The sequence below is a fragment of the Mastigoproctus giganteus genome, chromosome 6, assembly GCF_048544385.1.
Source record: "Mastigoproctus giganteus isolate SK-2022 chromosome 6, ASM4854438v1, whole genome shotgun sequence".
NCBI lineage: Eukaryota > Metazoa > Arthropoda > Arachnida > Uropygi > Thelyphonidae > Mastigoproctus > Mastigoproctus giganteus.
Window position 1 is genome coordinate 140,307,420 of NC_143580.1, and position 23,984 is coordinate 140,331,403.

The 23,984-nt window shown below is 40.6% G+C and overlaps 1 protein-coding gene across 1 annotated transcript in view; it reads left to right on the forward strand.

The window, feature by feature from the left end:
- The window catches only part of LOC150084620 (uncharacterized), a 582,065-nt gene that overhangs the window by 529,079 nt on the left and 29,002 nt on the right, over positions 1–23,984 (forward strand). Inside the window, exon 18 of the mRNA XM_090376306.1 lies at positions 13,568–13,773. Within this exon, the coding sequence (XP_090232432.1) occupies positions 13,568–13,773 (206 nt within the window). The remainder of the gene's footprint in view (positions 1–13,567; positions 13,774–23,984) is intronic.

Here is a 23,984-nt window from a genome sequence, read left to right on the forward strand (position 1 = left end):
GGGATCTGCTGCTGTCTTTACAGACACCACTACATCGGAGCAGATTCCCTCTGAATGCAGCATATTTACTGCAGAGCTGCACGCTATAGAGTTAGCCTTGGATCACATTAGTAAATGCTAATACCAATGGTTCATTTTATATTCCGACCCTCTCAGCGTGTTACAGGCTTTAATAACCTTGAGATATAATTCTCATCCAGTTCTGTCTAGCATTCAGCAGAAGATTCACTTCATCCGTGAACATGAATATGATATCCGCTTCTGCTGGATTCCTAGCCACATTGGGATTAGTGGAAATGATTTGGCTGACACCGCAGCCAAATCAGCAATTCCCAATAATAATCGCTGCCTGTCAGTCCCCTATACAGACTACAGGCAAATAATACACCAAAAGATACACTCCCAATGGCAGGATTCGTGGAATAGACAGACTACGAATAAATTATATCGTATAAAGCCTGTAATTGAACTGTGGCAGTCTAGTCTGCACAGGAATCGTAAGGAGGAAGTTGTTCTTGCCCGGACCCGCATAGGACATAGTCATTTGACTCATTCGATTTTGCTGAGGGCTGATGACCCTCCTATGTGTGAGTCCTGTGGCACAATCTTATCAATCAGACACATTTTAATTGATTGTCCAGATTTTAGCAATATCCGTTTTACCGCTTTTAATCATCTGACAGAGTAGTATACACTCAGTCAGATTTTATCCGACAATGACAATGTGTCTGCTGTTTTTAGCTATTTTAAATCAATAAAGGTTTTTACTTGTATTTAAAATTTATATGTTATTGTTATTTCTTTATTTATTTATCTTTTTACATTTTATACCTTTGTTATTTTATATCTTGACATAGTGCATAGTGTTAGGGTCAAGCGCCACCTGTGATTTCTCACATCTGCGCCATATGTACGCTGTGAAGAAATACAGAACTACTGTAAATGCCAGAAAAGTTTTGTCTGTTGTATATGACATATTGCGTTAGGTTCTGTTGGGTGTCCTGGCATTTGGCCGCGGGGCCGCTGGTGGGACCTCACGTTGCCCGCACACACCGCTAGGAGGTAGCCAGGCTGCCCTTTATTCTCCGGCTGGTCTCCGCCAGGGTCGCCTGAGCGTCCTGGACAAAGACCAAGTTAAAAAAAAAAAAAAAAAAAAAGAGAAGTGAAGGCCTGGGGAACAAGAGGAAGGGGGTCTGAATGTGAGGAACAAGCTAAAGTGGACAGATAGAGAAGGCAGTCCACCCGAGTAAGGAGAAATAGGGGATGGGTAGAGGGATCAAAAGTCACAGGGGCAGGTGCCACTGTGCGAGTGCCAAAGGCCAAGCACTCTCTGGGAGTCAGCTTTTCAAGGAGTGCCAACCATAATGCCAGCATAGTATTTTAATCTTCAGTCTTACACTTTTATCAGTTGGGAAAATGCTATCCGACCCCAGTTTGTGTTTGCACTTGAAGGTCGTTGTTCTGAGCAGCTCTAAGTTCAGCAAACTTTGCCCATCTGATAGTAAAGACAGCTTGTGCGTAACTCGTTAAAGCTTTGTATGTTTTGTATGTTTCATTCTGAAGCAGGTATGTTTCATGGTTACGAGGGTTATCCTGGATTTCAGTAAAAAATTTGAGCCTACAATCATCGTAATACATGAGATGCCCCCATGACTCATCTTCGCCACAGTGGCAAAATGGATTGCTTTCAATTCCCATTGCTGTCAATTTCTGTTGAAAGGGCCCATGTCCTGTGATCAGGAATGTAACTTGCAGACCAGGTGAAAACCAGGAAGGAGACTTTGGGAAAGTCATGTCAGTGGATGGGAGGAATCGTCTGGTAATTTCTCCTTTGGGCGTGGTTTCCCATGAATGCTCCCAAAGTCCTTGAAGGTGTTCGAAGATACGTTTTCTTTCTTGTTTCAGGTCATTGGTAAGCTGCAGTTGAAGATTTAACAACTGTGTCGGAATTCCCTTCTTTAATCGATGGTAAAGTCCCCTTTTAATCACCTCAAGATAGAGTGGCAAGCATCCAGTAATAACCTGTAGGGCAGGGGTGCTGACAGTGCGACATGCCCTGCAGATAGACAACAGCATGAATCTTTGTATTGAGTCAAGTTTACGCTTGTTCTTTTCCAGGATGGCCCTTGTACACCAAACTTAGGCTCCATAACACACAATTAGGAGAAACGCCGATTTATAGATGAGAGACAAAGCTTTATGCTTCAAACCCCAGTCCGCTCTGCTAACTCTTTTTATCATAGCCGTATACTTTCGGATTTTTGTGGATAAGTACTTCAGATGAGGGTGAAAGGTAAGGCCGGTGTCAATGTAGATTCCCAGGTATTTGACTTCTGTGTAGAGACGTATAGGGATGTTATTTAACTTCATTGTTGGAGGCCTGCGTATTTGTAGCTTTCCCTTGAGGAGAATCGATTTTGTTTTCTCACCAGAAATTGAGAGGTTGTGGAGTGCTGCCCAGTTTTGGAGCTTTTCCAGAGCTGTATTTGCTTTTGCTTCCAGTGCCGCTCTTGTGTGTCACCTTGAACCACCAGAACAAGATCATCAGCAAAGGCTAAGGGTCTAGCTCCACCCAGGTCAAAGCCCAGGAACTCGTCCAGAACAATAGACCAGAGGAATGGCCCAAGGACAGAGCCCTGGGGGCAATCCCGGTGAACGCATCTTGTCATAGTCTGGTATATGTTTACAACTTGTAATTTTCTATTGCTGAGATAGGATTTTAGACTATTGTATAGGTTTTTGGATGTGTTTGCCTGCCGAAGCCTCCGAAGGACACTGGGCCACCACAGTCGATCGAAGGCACCAGCAAAGTCCACCATGATGGCTAGAGTATACTTTGAAGTTGTATGTGTGGCCTGGGTAATCAAGTTGTGTGTATAGCGTCTTCAGTGCTGGAGCCTGTCTTGAATCCAAACTGACATGGTGAGGTGAGTTGCTTATCGGTATAGCAGGTGGAAAGGCGATACAGCAGAAGTCGTTCTAGAAGCTTGGCCAAAACGGAGAGCAGAGCAATTGGTCAGTAGGAGGCAGGAAGTTGGGGTGGTTTATCTGGATTTTTCAGGATCAGCTTGATTGTAGCAGTCTTCCAGGGTACAGGGAAAGTTCCTTCAGCAAGGCACCTGTTGAGAAGGCTCAAGAGTGTGGTGGGGTAGCCTTCAGCGAATTTCTTGACTACGTCGACTTCGAGTAAGTCAGCACCTGGCGTTTTGCCATCTTTCATTTTAGCCAGAGCCATATTCATCTCTAACATAGTGAAGGGCGGTTCCGTAGCCTCTGGCTGATAAGCTTGATTACTGTTGATGAACTGCTGTTGCTCCAGTGACATCACTGAAAATTCAGTAGGGTAAATGGAATCAAGAATATTGTTTATTGAGTCAGACCAGGTAAAGGTTGAAGAGCCATCCGGTTTGAGAGTTGTACTAAGAACCTCACCTCTAGGCAGCCTATTGGTGACGATGCGGAACACGATGCCCCGTGGGTCTTCATTGCCAATAGTAGAGACCAGGGTGTGCCATGATTCCTTCTTACACTTACGAATTTCCTTGGTGTACATGTTTCTAACTACCCGATATGCCTCCCGGGCAGCTTCAACCTCCTGTTGGGGGAAGATGGACACATGCACGTTGGTAAGTTTTCCTGGCTTGTTGTGCCCTCTTTCTTAAGTCCCGAAGGTCTGTATTCCACCAGGGAACAGCATAGTGGTATGGCCTCCTACGCGGAATGGACAGATCACAGGCACTTTTGATGATGGCAGTAATATTGCGTACACAGTGATCCGGTGAGAGTGAAGCCGGTAGAGGAACATCATCTGGTAGCCTTCTGGACAGTTCCACAAGGAAGCGTTGCCAATCCGCTTTTTTGGTGTTATAACGCACAATGTCCTTTGGAATCGATGCGACGCATTCCACCGAGCGAACAAGGGAGAATGTGATCGCTCTGTGGTCTGAAGTGGTCCAGGACTACTGGACCGTCCAGCCGGAAAGTTTGTTGGCTAAGTCAGGCGTAGCCATTGTGATATCAATTTCGCTCTCCCAGAGTGGGCCACTGTAAGTGGGTAGATGTCCTGGGCAGTTTAAGATTTGTAAGCCTGATGTGAGGATAAGGTCCTCAAATCTTGAGCCATTTCCTAGGGCATTCCTATCTGGTGCTTGACTGTGCCAGAGTGGCGAGCGACAGTTTGAGTCCATGCCTATCAGTAGCTGCCCACCCGGGAGGAGCTAGAGTGCCATTTCAATCAGAGAGATCGCAGCAGTGATGTCTTCACCTGGATGGCTGTAGAGAGAGAGGATGAACAGTGATCCAAGAGATGTCATGATTTGGGCACAGGCACTGATGGAAGTGCATGGGGTGATCTTGGTTGCTGTGATATCAGGGTTTCTAATGACAATCGCAGCCCATGGTTGGTCATTTGTACAGTGGACAATTTTATATGATGAGGGGTAGCCCACAACCACCCCAGAGCGAACATAGGGCTCCTGGAGCAGGATTAGATCTATTTGGTTTTCCTCAGCCTTTATCTTCAGCTGGTCTGCAACGACTCTTGCTCTCTGCGCATTTAATTGTACAATTCTTATCTCTAGTTGGTAATTGGGAGTAGGAATTCTATCCATAATTTATCCGCATTTGGTAGAGACTCTTTACTTTTAGATAGACAGGGCAGTTGGTATCTCGGATGGAATGTTGGTGTGGAGCCTTTGCAGCCTTGCAATTTGCGCAGCTTGGCGGCTGATCTCTGACAGGACAATCCTTATAGTTGTGTCCCTTTTGGGCATAGTGGCCACATGTGGATTCACGCTGGTTGCAAGTATGTGAGGTATGGCCAAAGCGGAGACACCTGTAACATCTGCAGACAGGAATATATTCTTTGAATCTATGGCTGCCCCATCCAATGAATATTCTGTTTTGAGCTCCCAGAATTTGCCATGCTCTGGTTGATAGTTCGATTACCCAGTTTACGTTTGTAGGTGACTTGGTCTTCTTTTTGTATTTCGGACTAATATCATCCACGCTAGCCTCATCTTGCAGGTATATACTTAGATTTTTATTAAAGATCTCGGCTTTAAGCTCCTCTGGTGTTAAGCTCTTGTCCACATCAAAGATCACAACTGAAGGCCCTTTTTTCTTTGGGGCTTCTGCCCTAAGCCTGAAATTTGTCATGTCAGCATTATTCAGGTTGGTTTGTGCCTCCTCCCTGGTGTCTGTTTCTATTAAGACTCCTGGATGCCTGGTCTTTCTAATACTCTTTATTTTTACAGTTTTCATCTGCTCCTTGAAGTTTTTTGTGAGTGCTTCCTTGACCGCTTCACTGGTATCTAAATGTGCGTCTTCCACTGGTTTAACCAAAATAACATGTGATTCAGGCTTTCTTACCGCCTTTCGGTTTTGTACTTTTCCTAGTTGGTTGGGCACATATTGAGCTCCATTCCTCAACACCTCTGAAAAGGAGCGGGGCGTTGTTGCATTTGTTTTTCCCTCTCCTGTGTAAGAACTTCGATTTTTGCTTTAAGCCTCTTGTGGTCGACGTGCAATTTTGGACCACTGTCTCCATTTTACTGAAGATCTCTATCACGTCAGTTCTAATGGCAGCAGTAATTCTACTTGATTGCTTAGCCATGTATTTTTCTAGGGTTCCTCTAATGGCAATAATCTGTTCCACTGGAGTCCCAGTCAACGGGGGAACCTGGGTAATTGAGGGTTCCTGACTCTTTTTTTCCTTCATGCTCAGTTTCTTGACTGTTTTGTTCTTCGTGGTCAGATTCACTGAATGATTCATTGGCAGCCTCTTCAGAGACTTCCTTCGTTGTTGGGACGTCTGTAGCAAACCTTCTTCTACCCTTCTCTTTCTTCTTGGCCTTGGTCTTTGTAGGTTTATTCATACCTTCCCCAGTTGCCGGGGCCTGATTCCTTGAGCGGATTGGGTAATCTGTCTGTCCCTTAACTATCAGTTCAACTTCAGCGTCGCTCATGTTGTTTTAGTGGGTATCTGGATTAACGAGAGGAATACGGATAAACGATTATCTACTCATAGTAAGTTGAAGCAGAGCTCGTTGTAAGTGCCAAAAAAACCCACAAGTAATTGGTCAAATAGGGGCTGAACTAAGTTGGCGATTTTTTGCAGGCTGACTGCAATGTTTTAGAAAAATATATTTACATACATTAAAAATAAATGATCAAGTAGGGTAAATTTGTAAGCTCTGGAAATAAATTACCTTATTGTATAGCTTGCCCTTCTTAAGTTCAAACAAGTAAACAACAAACACGGTGCACTATTTACTACTTTCTATTTCCTGAGAAACAAAAGGCAGAGGGTTGGAGCCTTGTTGCTTGAGGCAGGGATTAGCCTCATTGCGAGTACGTGCAGCAGGGTGGCATTCGCTCTAAGTGCTATGATACATGTGCATCCGGTCACTACTGCTAAAGCATATAATTATGTCTATCTAAAATTATCAAAAGTAAGTTTACCTCAAAAATTCGGGGCCGATAGTTGGAACTTTTGTATAGATGACATCTTTAGCTTTCAGGATATCCGAAATAATCTACACTTGGTTGCATAATTGCACTTGAAATTAAAGGAAATGTAAGAGCACAAAATCACTAGACTGACACACTCATCTTGACATGGTGACCTAAGTAATTAAGTCAGTGAAATTAAAATTTTTATATATCACCTGGTTTTGGCGCATTATAGCCTTAGTTGCTAATGCGCCAATAAAACCCAAGAACCAACCAATCAATCGGACAAATTTGACGAACTTAAAGATTTTGCCCGAAAAATGTTGGTTATTTTTGGGTAGATGACTTTCATCAACCGGTGAAATACCACCACTTTGCTTATTGGAGGCTTGAAGTGGTAAAACCCAAGTTTAGTCTCTAGAGCAAAGTTTCCGGCATCCCCCTCCCCCCATACTTCTCCTTCAACCCATGCACGGTACTAAGTACTATAGGTTTTGATACCTTTCATGTTTGGGGTTTTCATAAAAAAAAAAAAAAAAAACCTACATATGTGAACAAACATTTTCCATTGTGAATCTAAATAAAAATTCTTTACAATCAAGCATCACCGATGAACATTTACGAGCAGTTATAAGAATCTCAACTACAAAATTAACACCCGAAATTAAAAAAATTTTAAAAGATGTAAAATAGTCCCATTCATCTCATTAAATTCTTGATTGTTAGAGAATAATTTTTTTATGTTATATTTCTTCATGAAAACAAATAATATATATCTTAAAATAGTATTTTACGTTCGGCCCGCCTTCTTTTTGAATTCCTAATGTGGCCCTTCAGCCAAAACGTTTGCCCAGGCCTGCTCTAAATGTTTGTCCAGTTCCTCCTTAAATTTATTTAACCTATCAACTTCCACAACGACAGATGGAAGTTTGTTCCAGCAATTAACCACCTGCTGGCTAAAGGCAAATTTCCACACATCTATTCTACATCTGTCTTTCCTCAATTTGAATTTATGCCCCCTTAAGTTCGTAATCTGAACAAGTGGAAGAATCCCATCAGGATTCAGCATGCTCAATCCATTCAAGGCCTTATACACCTCAATCAGATCACCTCGCAGGTGCCTAGTTTCCAGCCACTGCAATCGCAGAACATAAGCCTCTCTTGGTAAGAGGATCCCTTCATTCCCCTCACCAATCTTGTTGCCCTTCTCTGTACATGCCAAGCAAATCTACATCCTTCCTAAAATGAGGCCTCCAGACCTGTACTCAGTACTCAAAGCATGGCCTGACCATTGCCTTATACAGAGGGACAATCACCTCCTTTTCCCTGCTAGCAAAGTTCCTGTATATCATTGAGAAAACCCCATGACCTGCCCTTGTTGCCTGTCTGCATTGTTCAGAAAACTTCATATCTGTATTTCTCTCTGTCTTGGGTGAGATGAAAAGAGTCCTCAGCTGATCTGCCTCCAGTTGTAGATGTTTTTCAGCCATGAAAGTTTCCTCCTCCTCCACTTCTCTTTTTCCCTGTATTTTCTTCTCTATTATTACTTAGAGCAGTTTATATTTCACATTTCTAAGATGTGTCCCAGGCAGGCAGTTTTCCTCCTCCTCTTCACTGAACTCAACAATTCACTTTTTCTTCCTGCTCTTTTCAAGGCTTCAATGTTGGTGATTCTGTCTAACCAAGATATTTTTAGCATGCGTCTTTAGATCCATAATTCAAAGACCTCTATTTTATTCCTTATAGATGTTTTCAGAGTCCAAGTTTTAACTCTGTATAAAAATACAGATCACAAATAGCAACTAACAAATTTCAGTCTGATTCACAGATCTAGAGCTTTGGTACACAGCATTGTTCTATATTTTGTAAACGCATTTCTCGCAACCTCTATTCTTGTCTTTATTTCTGCTTCCAGATCTAGATCGGCATTTAGTCAACTACCAAGGTATTCAAAATTAGTCACTCTATCTATTGGAGCTCCATTCAATAATAGCTGGATTTGCCTTACTGGAATTTTACTCACGGTCGTGAATTTAGTCTTATTGACATTGATTTTTAGACCCATATCATTACATTTGTTGTTAATACAGTCCAAAAGCAATTGAAGGTCTTTTATATTTTCTGCAAATACATCAGTATCATATGTTTATCAGCTGACCATTTGTTTTTATTTCTTCTTTCCTTTCCCTCAATGCATTTTGGAAAATAGCTTCAGAATAGATGTTAAATAGCATGGGCAAGAGAATTTAACCCTTCCTTACCACTCTTTTTATATTGATCTTATCACTTTCACCCTTTTCAAAACTTAGTGGCTGTTTGATTTCAGTAAATTTTTTATAAGTCTAATGTCCCTTCCATCAAGATCAAGCTTTTTAAGTGCTTCTATAAGCTTTACTTGTTGTACCCAATCTAAAGTCTTTTCAAAGTCTATGAAGCAGATGAACACAGTCTTCTGGTGTTCTCTACATTTTTGTAACAGCACATTCATACCTAGGAGAGCTTCTCTTGTGCCTAGTCTGTGTCAGAATCCAAGTTGGGTGTCACAGATTACTGATTCACATTTTTTGTAAAGCCTGTTTTGGATTATCTGCAGCAACATCTTCAACATGTGGCTCATCAGACTAATGAGACAAAAATTTTGCATGAGGTAATGTTGTTCTTCTCTGGAAGAGGGATGAAAGAAGACTTGAACCAATCATTAGGCAAAATTCCATTTAGATATATTTTATTGAACATTTTGGTTAAATCTTTCAAATTTTCTTCATCTAGAACAGTGGTTTTCAACCGAGGTGCCGCAGCAACATTCCAAGGGTGCCATGTAATTTGGGGGTTTAAGTTACTTAAACTTTTTTTTTTTTTTTTTAATTTATATCACAGTTTATGAAGCTTAAAAAATAGAAATGAAGAGAAAATCGAAAATTTATTTATGTTTTTTATATGATTTAAGATTTCATGGAAGAGGAAACACATTTCACCATTTTCATGGAAGGGGAAACACATTTCACCATAATAACGTAAAAACCCACAGAATTCCAGCTATTGGTATTATCGCAAATGAAATTAGATCGAGTTTACTACCCGTTTATAATTAGATGCTCTAACAGAAAAGCCCAATAAACCGGAAAGTACAAATCGTTTTTATTGTTTTATGGTAGTGACCTCCAGAAATGTGCTTTAGTAAAATGTGAGCTCGTGTAGTGTATCCAACCCAACAAAAGAATCACAACTTTTCAGCAAGCAGAAATTAATATAGAGTGGTAGGGTAAGCAGACTGCAGAAGAAGCATTGTGAAAAAGGTTAAAGAAGAAAAACTAACCTTAGAAAAAAACTCTTATTTATTTTCATTACAGTAATATGACTAAAGAGATTATTGAATATTCGGCTGATATGTTTACCTATACTGTAATGACCCATGCAAACACAAATTTCAGTTATCATAATACCCTTGATAGTAAGATGGGCAAGTTTGTTATTAAGAAAAGAAGACATCAAGATGATTTTTACCCTGATATACCTCCATCTATATCTTTGGTAAATACCAAAAACAACAATTGGCCCAACACTGAACCCTGGGAGACTCCACTAATAACATTAGTCCTTGAAGAGCAGTGTCCATTGATAACCACTCTCTGTCTTCTACCATTCGGCCATCCTTTTATCCATTGTAGCAACTTGCCCGTAATGCCATACTGCTCCAATTTGTAATTTGTATAGTAGTCTTCCATGTGCCACAGTATCAAAAGCTTTCCTAAAATCCAAGTATGTGATATCAAAATTATTTTTTGCTTCCAGTTCCTTTGTGACCACATCATAGTATCCAATCATATTTTTCAGACAAGACTTCCCCGTAACAAACCCATGCTGTGTCTTCCTCTTAACAAACCCATGATGATCCTGCATTGCTACCTTAACCAATGACTCCATTATTTTCCCTGCAACAGAAGTTGGAATAACAGATCTGTAATTACTCATATCACCCTTTGATCCTCCTTTGTGAATTGGGGACACATTTGCACATCTCCAGTCCATGGGGACCTTCCCTGAGTCCAAGGAAGTTTTCATAATTATGGCTCATAATTAATATAACTGGATAAATCCCATCCACCCCAGGTGCCTTTCTTATGTACAATTTCAACAATTTCCCCTCCAATTTTCTCTCAGTTATTACAAAATTATTTAGTCCCTGCCAGAGTCTGATAAGCTTCTGGTCTCCACAGCCCTACAGACCTCCTCATGTGTGAATGTAGATGCAAAATACTCATTCAGTTTGTCAGCTACCTCGGTAGGTTCATCAACAATTGAACTGTCGATATCAAGTGGACCAATCTGATTCATCCCCTTCCTTCTACAGTTTACATAAGTAAAGAAGTCTTTACTGTTTTTCTTTGCATTGTTTGCCAAAGATTTCTCGTAATAGTAATAGTAATGGAGTATAAGCTTATTTTGCATCAGCCAAAAAAAAAAAAAAAAAAAAAAACAATTTCACACATCCATCCCTCTAAACTTTTGTCCAGTTCCTATTTGAATTTATTTAAGCTATCAACTTTCACGACAGATGGAAGTTTGTTCCAGAAATTAACCACCTGCTGGCTAAAGGCAAATTTCGGCACAGCTATTCTACAACTGTCTTTCCTCGATTTGAATTTATGCCCCTTCAAGTTCGTAATCTGAGCAAGCGGAACAATCCCATCAGAATTCAGCATGCTCAACTCATTCAAGGCCTTATACACCTCAATCAGATCACCTCGCAGGTGCCTAGTCTCCAGCTGCTGCAGTTTGCAGAACTGCAGCAGCAGCCTTTCTTGGTAAGAGAACCCTTTCGTTCCCCTCACCAATCTTGTTGCCCTTCTCTCTACATGCTCAAGCAACTCTACATCCTTCCTAAAATGAGGCCTCCTGACCATTGCCTTTTACAAAGGGATAATCACCTCCTTTTCCCTACTAGCAAAATTCCTGTATATCATTGACAATACCCCATGATCTGCTCTGGCAGCCTGTCTGCATTGCTAAGAAAACTTCATATCTGACTGCACAATTACTCTCAGGTCTTTTTCATTTTCTACCATCCTAAGTTTAGTACCACACAGTTGGTATGTTTCTCTGGGGTTACTTCTACCCATCTGCAGTTCTTTCCATTTGTCAATGTTAAACTGCAGTTGCCACTTCTCAGCCCGTCTGCCCAAATTTTCTAGATCCTGTTGCAGTAACACATTGTCATTACTGTTATTAACAACCCTGCCAATCATTGTATTATCTGCAAACTTCGACATTAAGCCTGATAATTATACCTTCATCAATATCATTGATAAATATACAAAACAACAGTGCATCCAGCACCAAGCCCTGGGGGACTCCACTAATAACATTACTCCATGAAGAGCAGTGTCCATTGATTACTACTTTCTGTCTTCTCCCACTCAACCACCCTTTTATCAATTGTAGAAACTTACCCTTAATACCATACTGTCCACCCATGTCAACTGGATGTCTTCCTTAGATTTTGTGTATTTCTTAACTAACAGCATCAACCCTCCTCCCCTTCTACCTTGTCTATCCTTCTTGTACACATTGTACTCCCCAAATTCCAGTTCTGTATTCCTTATCTATGTGTGACACCATGTCTCTGATATCCCAACAACATCAGCCTGTGATGTCTTCTCTAGCACCTCAAATTTATCTACTAGACTCCTAGCATTGGTGTACATGCAAGTATACATGCCCCTGTTCTTAATACCTGTTACCCTAACACAGCCCATGTATTTACTTGTTCCATTCTGATTCCAAGCAGCCCTTGAAATTCCCAGTACCTCTCTTTCCAGGATGCTGTTCATTCCAATAGAAGCAGTACAAGAATCACTTTCACTTCTGCCTATGGCTACCATTAATCTATTAGTCTGTGCATCCTCCAAGCTAGGAGTTTTCCAACCCGCCTAACACTGCCTCAATAGCCTCAGCAAATATTCTTGCACCCTTTCTATTTAAGTGTATCCCATCTCTGTAGAAGCAGTCTCTCCTGCTAACAAGCACAGATCATTCTGAGAAAAATTCTACCCCATGTGACTTGCGCAATCTCTCCACAGCCGAATTGATTGACAAGGCTCTCATCATATACTTTCTCCTATTGTGTCTGAGTAAAATTGCAGACACTTTCAAATTTAACCCTAACTCGCAACCTTTTCTCAACATTGACCTGTACTTGTTAAGTAAGTCTGTCGTAGATCTCCTACTCTTAATGTCATTAGTGCCGATGTGTATAACAATATCACCCTTTGTGCCCTTAAAAGATATCTGCTCTACAACATCATCAACTTTTGCCCCCTGACAGACATACTCTGGTCCACTTCCACCTATCCTTTTTGCACAATATATTTCCCATCTCCCTGACAATAGAGTCACTGACAATAACTAGCTCCTTTAAGACCAGTGCATTCTGCACTGAAGTTTGCCGCTGTGTTGCCTGATGATCAAATGCAAGCTCAGGCATTGATGTGGGCAGCTGAGAGCTTGAGAGGCCTCCAAATTTAAGTCCTTCGAGGACATCTACCCTGTTCTTCAAGCTCTCATAAAGGCCCATAACCACGCTAAGTTGGCACCTAACTTCTTCATACTCCTTATGTTGAGCACTGACAAAGACATCCCCATTTGCAATATCATGTCCCATTCCAGAAAGTCTGCAAACATTTCACAAGTTGCACATTTTTTTAGCCTGTGATGCATTGGAGAATCGCCCACTTTGGTCCCCCCGCCCCGAGACACTGCACTCCTGCTACTTTGCATGTTGCTTTGCTGATCTAGTCTGGGGCATGATGTCTGATTACAATTTAATTATTTAACAATGAAAATTAATACATTTAATAAAATTTATTTATTAACCATTAATACATTTACAAAGATAATGATAAATTACAAAATGTAACAGTGTCAAGTAATGGACTGCCGATTAAATTATTTTGATGAATCATCTGTTAATAGAATTGTTTCTCTTTTACTATTTATATTTTTTAATGTTTTTCTAATTAAAATTATCCACTTATGCATTTTGTTTTATTTTAAGACTCAGTTCTTTATTTCACAATTTTCTATTCACAGTGTTATTTTATTTACACTTAAACAGGGTCAAGGTGTTCCTACATCTTTTCATAATGGCCAGAGTCCAGTTTTAAGTGTTCAAGACACTTTAACAAGGACCTCATCCTGTGGAAGTTCAGCAAGCACAGCCTCAATAACAGCCTTTAATGGATCAACAGTGCCAATTGTTTCTAGTGCATATGAATTTCCCTTAGAAATACCAGAGGAATTCCCTTGCAAGATATGTGGAAAGTATGTGCCATCTTTTTCTTGTGTCATTGAAATTAACATATTACAGTGGTGTATTAGTTATCTGAACTAAGTGATTGGTGAACTTTAGATATTAGATGTTTGTAAAAATGTATACAATGGTAAGATTAATCTTATATATGAACAAAGTGTGTCATATAACAATATTTGGTAAAATACATAAGTAGCAAAATGTTTAACAAAGTTTTGTCAAATAGTCAGTAAGAATACATGGGAAAACATTATAGTGCAATACTTTTTTTACTTGTGAAAAAAGGCGCCTCCGTAGCCAGGTGGGAAGGAGCAGCAGCAGTGCGTAGCACACGCTTCTTGATTAGACCGGGGTTCGAGCCCGTCACCACCAAATACGGAGGATGCGGAAAGGTCAGTGAATGACCACCGCATATCCCGGAGCAATATGGCCATAGTTGCTAATGCTCCTGAAAAAAACAAACAAACTAACTTGTGAAAAAATTGTGGATAATTGATATTCTTCTGATTAAATGTACTTGGACATTCTTGTATATACAGTAGATGCTCAATTATCTGGGAGGCAGACTAACTTGGATCTGTGTGATTAACAGAGATCCAAGTTAGTCTGCAATTAACAGAGATCCCAATAACAGATTCCATGTATTTCTTCATAACAAAAAGAAATACATGGAATCTGTTACAGATGTTATTAATTTACATTTTATAATGTTCCTATAGAAAAGATGCTGAATTCTCAGAAACCTCTTTCCACATTAGCTCTTCCAAGTTCTATCAAAGCAAACTACTTAAATTGCCCAGTAAATATTTTCTAATCCAGATCCATTGAAGTGATTGACCATACTAAAGTTATGGTCAATCTTAGAAAACGTGTATTGATATAGAGGTGAAGGACATGACAGAAGATACTTTCATGGACCATTAATTTACCAAAAAGAATGTATATCAGACGACACCCATAGCTCCCCATAAAGGATAAATCTTGATGTCGTCAAACATTTACTGAATTAGCTGTGAAAACATCATAAACCCCAGTGTTTCTTGCTCTGAAACAAAACTTCAAACAACCACTGAAGCTGCCTTCTAACAACTCTGAGGCTTACAACCAGCCATTCACAAAGCAGTAACTTAAAATTTCTCCCTCTCTCAGGCAAATTTCATTGGGCCAGATTAAACATCTTTCTATGGATTGCTTGCTTTCTCTCTCTATAATAAAATGTACTTGAAGAGAAGTTTCTCCTGCCATAAATCAGCCATGCTTGGCTTTCCCAAGCCATGGCCCTTCTGTGATTAAAATGATAAAGTGTGATTGCTTAGAGTAACTACCCATTGTAAGCAATCAGTTTAGTGCTTAGAATGGGTTTAGTGTTTTTTTTTTTTTTTTTTATGAAAAACCCAAACACAAGAGGTATTAGAACCTATAGTACTTAGTACCGTGCTTGGGTTGAAGGTTGAGAAGACGAAAGAAGATATATGTTGACATTAGACTTAAACTTCTGTAGACTGTAATTTTCAGGAAAGACATACGAAGGAAGGTTGTTCCAGAAAACGGCAGTTGAATGAATAAAGGAGGAAGATGAAAAGTTGGTTCTGTGAGTTTGAAGTTGGACAATAAATGCATGTTGGCTAGTGGCAGAATGTGTTCGGACTGTTTTGAAAGAGAGAGCAGGAATTATAGAAGCCAATTCAGAAGAACAATGCCCATGGAAGTATCTGTAGAAAAGGCATGCAGCAGAAACAGTACGTCTATGAGACAGCTAGTGGAGAGACTCTGTTAAAAATGAGTCATTAATTAACCTAACTGCCCTCATCTGAATGGAATCTAGAAGCCTGAGAGAGGTTTTGGGGGCACCGCCCTAGATGTGGGAACAATATTCCATGGTGAGGCGGATTTGCGATTTGTACAGAGTGAACAGCTGTTTCGGGAGGTGCCTCCGTAGCCAGGTGGGAAGGAGCAGCAGTGCGTTGCACACGCTTCTTGATTAGACCAGGGTTCGAGCCCGTCACCACCAAATACGGAGGATGCGGAAAGGTCAGAGAATGACCACCGCATATTCGCGGAGCAATATGGCCTTAGTTGCTAATGCTCCTAAAACCAAATAACAACAACGAACAGCGGTTTGGAAGAAAAGTAACTGTGAGAGCGAAAGAGAAAACCAAGTTTTTTAGATGCAGAGGAAGCAATATTTGTAATGTGCTTGTGCCATGAGAGATTAGAAGTCAGGGTAATCCCCAAAAGAGATATATCAACTTGCCTAGAAATCGGAGTGTCACAAAGATAAGCATAGGAGGAGAAGAATCCTTTTTGCGAGATATAAGACAAGACTGAGTTTTAGAAGGATTGAAATCAAGTAAGTTGTTTTTGCCCCACTGGAGAAATACCTGGAGATTGGCATTTAAGGAATTGGTAGCAGATATTTGAGAAGTTGAAGCTGATTGAGCAGGGCAAGGTTTCTCAAAATGGAAAGTGGAATGCAATGTGCTATCATCAGCAAAACTATGGATAGGGTTTCCAGTCAATGGAGGGTCATTAATATACAAAAGGAAAAGAGAGGGAAAGAACTGAACCTTGGGGGACACCGGTATTAGTGGAAAGTTAGAAGACAGAGAGCCATCTATCATCACGTCTCAGTGAGCGATCAGAGAGAAAACTGGATAATCAATTACAAAAAACAGTTGGCAAACCATAAGATGGAAGCTTGTTTAGAAGACCTTTATTCCAAACACGATTGAAAACCTTTGAGATGTCAAGAGCAATTGCTTGTATTTCACCGAACTTTTCCATTGAATTTGTTCATAAATGGGTAACATAAACCAGAAATTCACCAGTGGATCGACACTGACAGAATCCATACAGACGATTGTTGATCAGATGGAAAATTTCTAGGTAGTTTGAGAGATGGCTGTTAATTTATTTCTCCATTACTTTAGAAAGAATTAGCATTAGTAGAGGCATATGATGCAAGAAAACAAGCTTATGCAGCATAAGCCAATCAGCCAGAAAAAAAAAAAAAAAAAAAAAAAACTTCCACTTCACACCTCTGTTCGTTCGAAATACCTGTCCAACTGAGCCTTAAATTTATTTAGGCTATCAATTTCCACAACAAGGGATGGAAGTCTATTCCACCAACCAACTACCCGCTGACTAAAGGCAAATTTCCGCACATCTATCCTACATCTGTCGTTCCTCAATTTGAATTTATGCCCTCTCAGTTGATTATTCTGAGCAAGAGGCAGAATCCCTTCAGCATTGAGCATGCTCAAACCATTCAGGACTTTATACACCTCTATCAGGCACCTCTGTAGCCAGGTGGGCAGGAGCAGCAGTGCGTAGCACACGCTTCTGGATTAGACCGGGGTTCGAGCCCATCACCACCAAATACGGAGGATGCGGAAAGATCAGGGAATGACCACCGCATATCCCGGAGCAATATGGCCTTAGTTGCTAATGCTCTTAAAAACCAAATAACAAACACCTCTATCAGATCACCTCGCCGGTGCCTAGTCTCCAGACACTGTAATTTGCAAAACTTAAGCCTTTCTTCGTAAGAGCAACCCTTTGTTCCATTCACTAACCTTGTTGCCCTTCTCTGTACTCGTTCCAGCAGCTCTACATCTTTCTTGAAATGAGGCCTCCAGACCTGTATACAGTACTCAAGGTTTGGCCTGACCATTGCCTTATACATGGGAATAATCACCTCCTTATCCCTACTAGAAAAATTCCTGTATATCATTGATAAGTAATTGCAATGGGAATATGAAGTAATTGAAGTAATTGCAATGGGACAATAATTGGATGGGAGGGATTTGTCACCCTTTTAGGAACTGATTGGATATGAGCAAATTTCCAAGCAGAAGGAAAAACACCTTTGTAATAAGAAAGTGAAAAAAGGCGGCAAAGAACAGGAATAAGTTCAGGAGCACATGTTTTGAGACCAAGTAGAGAAATCCCATCAGGACCTGGAGCTTTCTTAGCATCAAGATTTATCAAAATTCTTCTGACATCCTTTTGACAGAAGACCACAGGAGGCATTGAATGGAGCGTGTTGCGAATGGTGGGAGGTGTTTTACCAAGAACATTAATACATGAGTTGGAAGAAGAATGGTTTGCTGGCAGGTCAGCTTTATCCTTGGCCAAAGTGAAAATAGAACCATCTGGTTTTAGCATTAGCATTAGTAGAGGCATACGATGCAAGAAAGCAAGCTTATGCAGCATCAGCCAAGTAAAAAAAAACCCCTCCCATTTCACCCCTCCATTTGTTCCAAATGCCAATCCAGCTCAGCCTTAAATTTATTTAGGCTATTAGCTTCCACAACAAAAGATGGAAGCTGTTCCACCAATCAACTACCCGCTGGGCCGACCAGGCTAGCCAGGTGGGCAAAGTGCCTGCCTGGCAACCCAAAGGTCGCGGGCTCGAATCCCGCCTCAGGCCTGGATCAGAGCACTGCAAAAACCTTGGGAGGCGCATTATGGCCACAGAAGCCGATGCGCCAACAACTAACAAAAAAAAAAAAAAAAAAAAAAACTACCCACTGGCTGAAGGCAAATTTCCGCACATCTGTTTTACAACTATCTTTCCTCAATTTGAAACTATGCCCGCTCAGGTTCTTAGTCTGAGCATTAGGAAGAATCCCATCAGCATTCAGCTTGCTCAACCCATTCAAGGCCTTATACATCTCAATCAGATCATTTCACAGATGCCTACTCTCCAGACTGCAATTTGCAGGACTTAAGCCTTTCTTGGTAAAAGTACCCCTTGTTTCCCTCACCAATCTTGTTGCTCTTCTTTATACTCATTCTAGCAACTCTACATCCTTCCTAAAATGAGGCCTCCAGACGTGTACACAGTACTCTAGGTGTGGCCTGACCATTCTCTTGTATAACGGGATAATCACCTCCCTGTTCCTGCTAGCAAAGTTCCTATATATCATTGACAAGACTCCATGACCTGCCCTAGCTGCCCGTCTGCACTGCTTAGCGAAATTCATATTTGACTGCACAATTGCCCCCAGGTCTTTTCATTTTGAATTCCCTGAGTGTAGTACCACACAGTTGGTACATTTCTCTTTGGTTTTTGCTACCCATATGCAGTACATTTCATTTGTCAATGTTAAACTTCAGTTGCCACTTCTCAGCCCATTTTCCCAACTTATCTAGATCCAGTTGGATTAGCATACTGTCTTTACTGTCGTTAACAACCCTGCCAAAATTTATATCATCTGCAAACTTAGACATTAAACCTGATATACCTTCATCAATATCATTGATAAATATACAAAACGACAATGGACCTAACACCGAACTCTGGGGAACTCCACTACTAACATTTGTCCACGAAGAGCAGTCTGTCATCTCCCACTCACCCATCCCTTTATCCATTGTAGCAACTTACCTTTAATGCCATACATCTCCAATTTGTACAGCAGTCTTCCATGTGCGACAGTATCAAAAGCTTTCCTGAAATTCAAGTATATGATATCAAAATTATTTTTGGCATTCAGTTCCTTTATGACCACATCATAGTATCCAATCAAATTGGTCAGACAAGACCTCCCTTTAACAAACCCATGCTGTCTTAACTATTACTGCAGTCTTGTGTATATGATCCTGCAATACTTCTTTAACCAGTGATTCCATTATTTTGACAGAGGTGGGCAAAAGTTGCGTCCAATAGCTTTGGCAACCAGAATGCTCGGCTACCATTAGGGCAAGAAGCAAGTTTTCTACTCTTAGCCTGTTCAAAATCTAGTTTGGACTGATTAATAACTGCTTTACAATCGTTGCGAGCTGTGGTGTAGGCAGAAAATGAAACTGAAGAATTGGAAACAAGCTAATTATGATATGAAACGTTCTTCTCTTGACCAGCCTTAGCAGATTTATTGGAAAACCAAGGTTTAGATAAAGGACGAGATTTTAAAATGGAGTGTGGGATAAAGGATTCCTTTTCTACAAGAATAATTTCACAGACACGATCTGAGCAAATGTTGAAATCAGAAATTTTGAAACAGTAATCCGACCAAGGAAAAGAAGAAAAGAAATCTTGCAGGTCATCCCACTTTGCATTCTTGTAATGCCAAACAATACGAGGTTGGGAATAGCCATGAGATAAAGGCTCCATTGGAGAAGAGGCAATCACCTAGTTGTGATTTGAGGTACCTAAAGGACCACTCACTTCGACCGTGTACTTAGCATTAGTAGAGGCATATGATGCAAGAAAGCAAGCTTATGCAGCATCAGCCAAAAAAAAAAAAAAAAAACTTCCACTTCACCCCTCCGTTCGTTAGAAATACCTGTCCAGCTGAGCCTTCAATTTATTTAGGCTATCAACTTCCACAACAAGGGATGGAAGTCTGTTCCACCGACCAACTACCCGCTTGCTAAAGGCAAATTTCCGCACATCTATCCTACATCTGTCTTTCCTCAATTTGAATTTATGCCCTCTGAGGTGATTATTCTGAGCAAGAGGAAGAATTCCGTCAGCATTGAGCATGCTCAAACCATTCAAGATCCTATACACCTCTATCAGATCACCCTGCCAGTGCCTAGTCTCCAGACACTATAATTTGCAAAGCTTTTCTTCGTAAGAGCTCTACATCCTTTTTGAAATTAGGCCTCCAGACCTGTATACAGTACTCAAGATGTGGCCTGACCATTGCCTTATACAAGGGAATAATCACCTCATTATCCCTGCTAGAAAAATTCTTGTATATAATTGACAAGACACCATGAGCTACTCTTGCCGCCCGTCTGCACTGCTCAGAAAACTTCATATCTGCCTGCACAATTACCCCCAGATCTTTTTCATTCTCTACCAATGTCAGTGTAGTACCACAGAGTTAATACGTTACTCTGGGGTTACTGTTTCCCATATGTAGTACTTTACATTTGTCAATGTTAAACTTCATTTGTCACCTCTCAGCCCATCTGCTCAACTTTTCCAGATCCTGTTGCAGCAGCATAGCATCAGTAGTGTCATTAACAACAATGCCAACCTTTGTATCGTCTGCAAACTTGGACAATAAACTTGATATACCATCATCAATATCATTTATAAATACAGAAAACAACAATGGACACAACACTGAACCCTGAGTGACTCAGAGTTCGGTGAGCAGTGTCCACTGATTACCACTCTCTGTCTTCTCCCTCTCAACCATCCCTTTATCCATAGCAGCAATTTGCCTCCAATTCCACACTGCTCCAATTTGTGCAGCAGTCTTCCATGTGAAACAGTATCAAAAGCCTTTCTAAGATCCAAATATATAATATCAAAGTTATTTCCTGCATCCAGTTCTTTTGTGACTGCATCATAGTATCCAATCAAATTGGTCAGCCGAGACTTCCCTTAAGAAAACCATGCTGTGTCCGAGCTATAACTGAAGTCTTGTCTAGATGATACTGCAGTGCTTCTTTGACCAGTGCCTCCATTAATTTTCCTGAAACAGAAGTTAAACTCACAGGTCTATAATTACTGTGTCAGCCTTTGATCCTCCTTTGTGAATTGGGGTCACATTTGCATGTCTCCAGTCTATAGGTACCTCCCCCGAGTCCAAGGAAGCTCTCATAATAATAATAAGGGTTTGCTTAATTCCTTTGCTGCCTCCTTTAATATAACTGGATAGATTCCATCCACCCTATTTGCCTTTTTTATGTTTATCTTCAACAATTTCTCCTCCACTTTACTCTCAGTTATTAAAAGATTATCTAGCTCATTCCAAAGTTGAATACACTTCTGGCATTCCCCTCGCTGAATAACTCCTCATGTGTGAATGTCGATGTAAAATATTCATTTAGTTTTTAGCTACCTGAGCAGGATCATCAACAGTTGAACCATCGATATCAAGTGGACCAATCTGATTCATCCCCTTTCTTCCAGAGTTTACATAAGTAAAGAACTCTGCTGTTTTTCTTTGCATCCTTTGCCAAAGATATCTCGTTATCTGCTTTTGCCTGCCTAACCTCCTTTGTAATTTGGTTACAGATCAACTTATATCTATCATAGGATTCCATGGCACCCATTAATTGGTATGTATTCCATGCATTTTTCTTCTCTGCCATATTTTCTTCTCTCGCATTAGTTCATCTGACATCCATTAGGCCTAAACCTTGAACAATATTTCTTAGTTGATATGTAAAGCCTAGTAGCTTCCAAGATAAGTTATTTGAATGCTTCCCATTTTGAATTTGCTGTTGATAACATCATTAGTTGGTCCCACTGTATAGAATTTAAATACTGTCTCAGACCATTGTAGTCGCCTTTACGAAAGCAAAAACCCTTCCCTTTACCCCTGATGGTAGTTGCCTCTTTGAGTAAATCCCACTTCAGCACACTGTGATCACTGCCACCTAGTGGTTCCTTTATCTACAAATTATTAATGCATGAAGTATCACTACTGATAATCAGATCATGAGTATTTATTACTTCCTCTAGTTGCCTGCCAAACATGCTGATGTAGAAATCAATCATCCAATAAATCCACAAAAGCCTTGCTAGTGTGTGAGTGACCAACCCACAAATTCCAGTCAATCTCTGGGAACTTAAAATCCCGCATTATAAGACTCTGATTTACTGGCCCACTCATTTTTCCTGTACAGTTTCTTATTATACTCATCAGAGTCATTAACCCTATAGCACACTCCTACTCTCAATTTTGATCTCCCAATGCTTATGTCACACAAACTTACTCAACACTGCACTGTCCAGCAATGTCGACTGGCTTCGCTTCCTCGGATTTTATGTGTTTCTTAACTAATAGTATAGGCCCTCCTCCCTTCCTATCCCGTCTATCCTTTCTGTACACATTGTACTCCCCAAATTCCAGTTCTGCATTAGCATTAGTAGAGGCATATGATGCAAGAAAGCAAACTTATGCAGCATCAGCCAAGAAAAAAAAAAAAAAAAAAACCACTTTCATTTAACCCATCCATTTGTTCAAAATACCTGTCCAGCTGAGCCTTAAATTTATTTTGGCTATCAACTTCCACAACAAGGGATGGAAGTCTGTTCCACCAACGAACTACCTGCTGGCTAATGGCAAATTTCCGCACATCTCTCCTACATCTGTCTTTCCTCAATTTGAATTTCTGCCCTCTCAGGTGATTATTCTGAGAAAGAGGAAGGATTCCATCAGCATTGAGCATGCTCTAACCATTCAAGGCTTTATATACCTCAATCAGATCACCTCGCAGGTGCCTAGTAACCAGACACTGTAATTTGCAAAATGTAAGCCTTTCTTCGTAGAGCAACCCTTTGTTCCATTCACCATTCTTGTTGCCCCTCTCTGTTCTCGTTCCAGCAGCTCTACATCCGTTCTTGAAATTAGGCATCCAGACCTGTATACAGTATTCAAGGTGTGGCCTGACCATTGCCTTATACAAGGGAATAATCACTTCCTTATCCCTGCTAGAAAAATTGCTGTATATCCTTGACAAGACACCATGAGCTACTCTTGCAGCCAGTCTGCACTGCTCAGAGAACTTCATATCTGCCTGCACAATTATCCCCAGGTCCTTTTCTTTCTCTACCACTGTCAGCGTAGTACTGCAGAGTTGATACGTTGCTCTGGGGTTGCTGTTTCCCATATGTAGTACTTTACATTTGTCAATGTTAAACTTCATTTGCCACCTCTCAGCCATCTGCTCAACCTTTGCAGATCCTTTTGCAGCAGCATAGCATCAGTAGTGTCCTTTACAACTCTGCCAACCTTTGTATCGTCTGCAAACTTGGACATTAAGCTTGATATACCATCATCAGTATTATTTATAAATACAGAAAACAATAATGGACCCAACACTGAACCCTGAGGGGCGCCACTAATAACATTAGTCCATGATGAGCAGTGTCCATTGATTAACACACTCTGTCTTTTCCCCCTCAACTGCCCCTTTATCCATAGCAACAATTTGCCTCCAATGCCACACTGCTCCAATTTGTGCAACAGTCTTCTATGTGCAACAGTACGAAAAGCCTTTCTAAGATCCAAGTATATAATATCAAAGTTATTCCCTGCATCCAGTTCTTTTTTGACTGCATCATAGAATCCAATCAAATTGGTCAGGCAAGACTTCCCCTTAACAAAACCATACTGTGTCCGAGCTGTGATCCTGCAATGCTTCTTTAACCAGTGCCTCCATTAATTTTCCTGGAACAGAAGTTGTTGTTATTTGGTTTTTAGGAGCATTAGGAACTAAGGCCATATTGCTCCGTGGATATGAAGTGGTC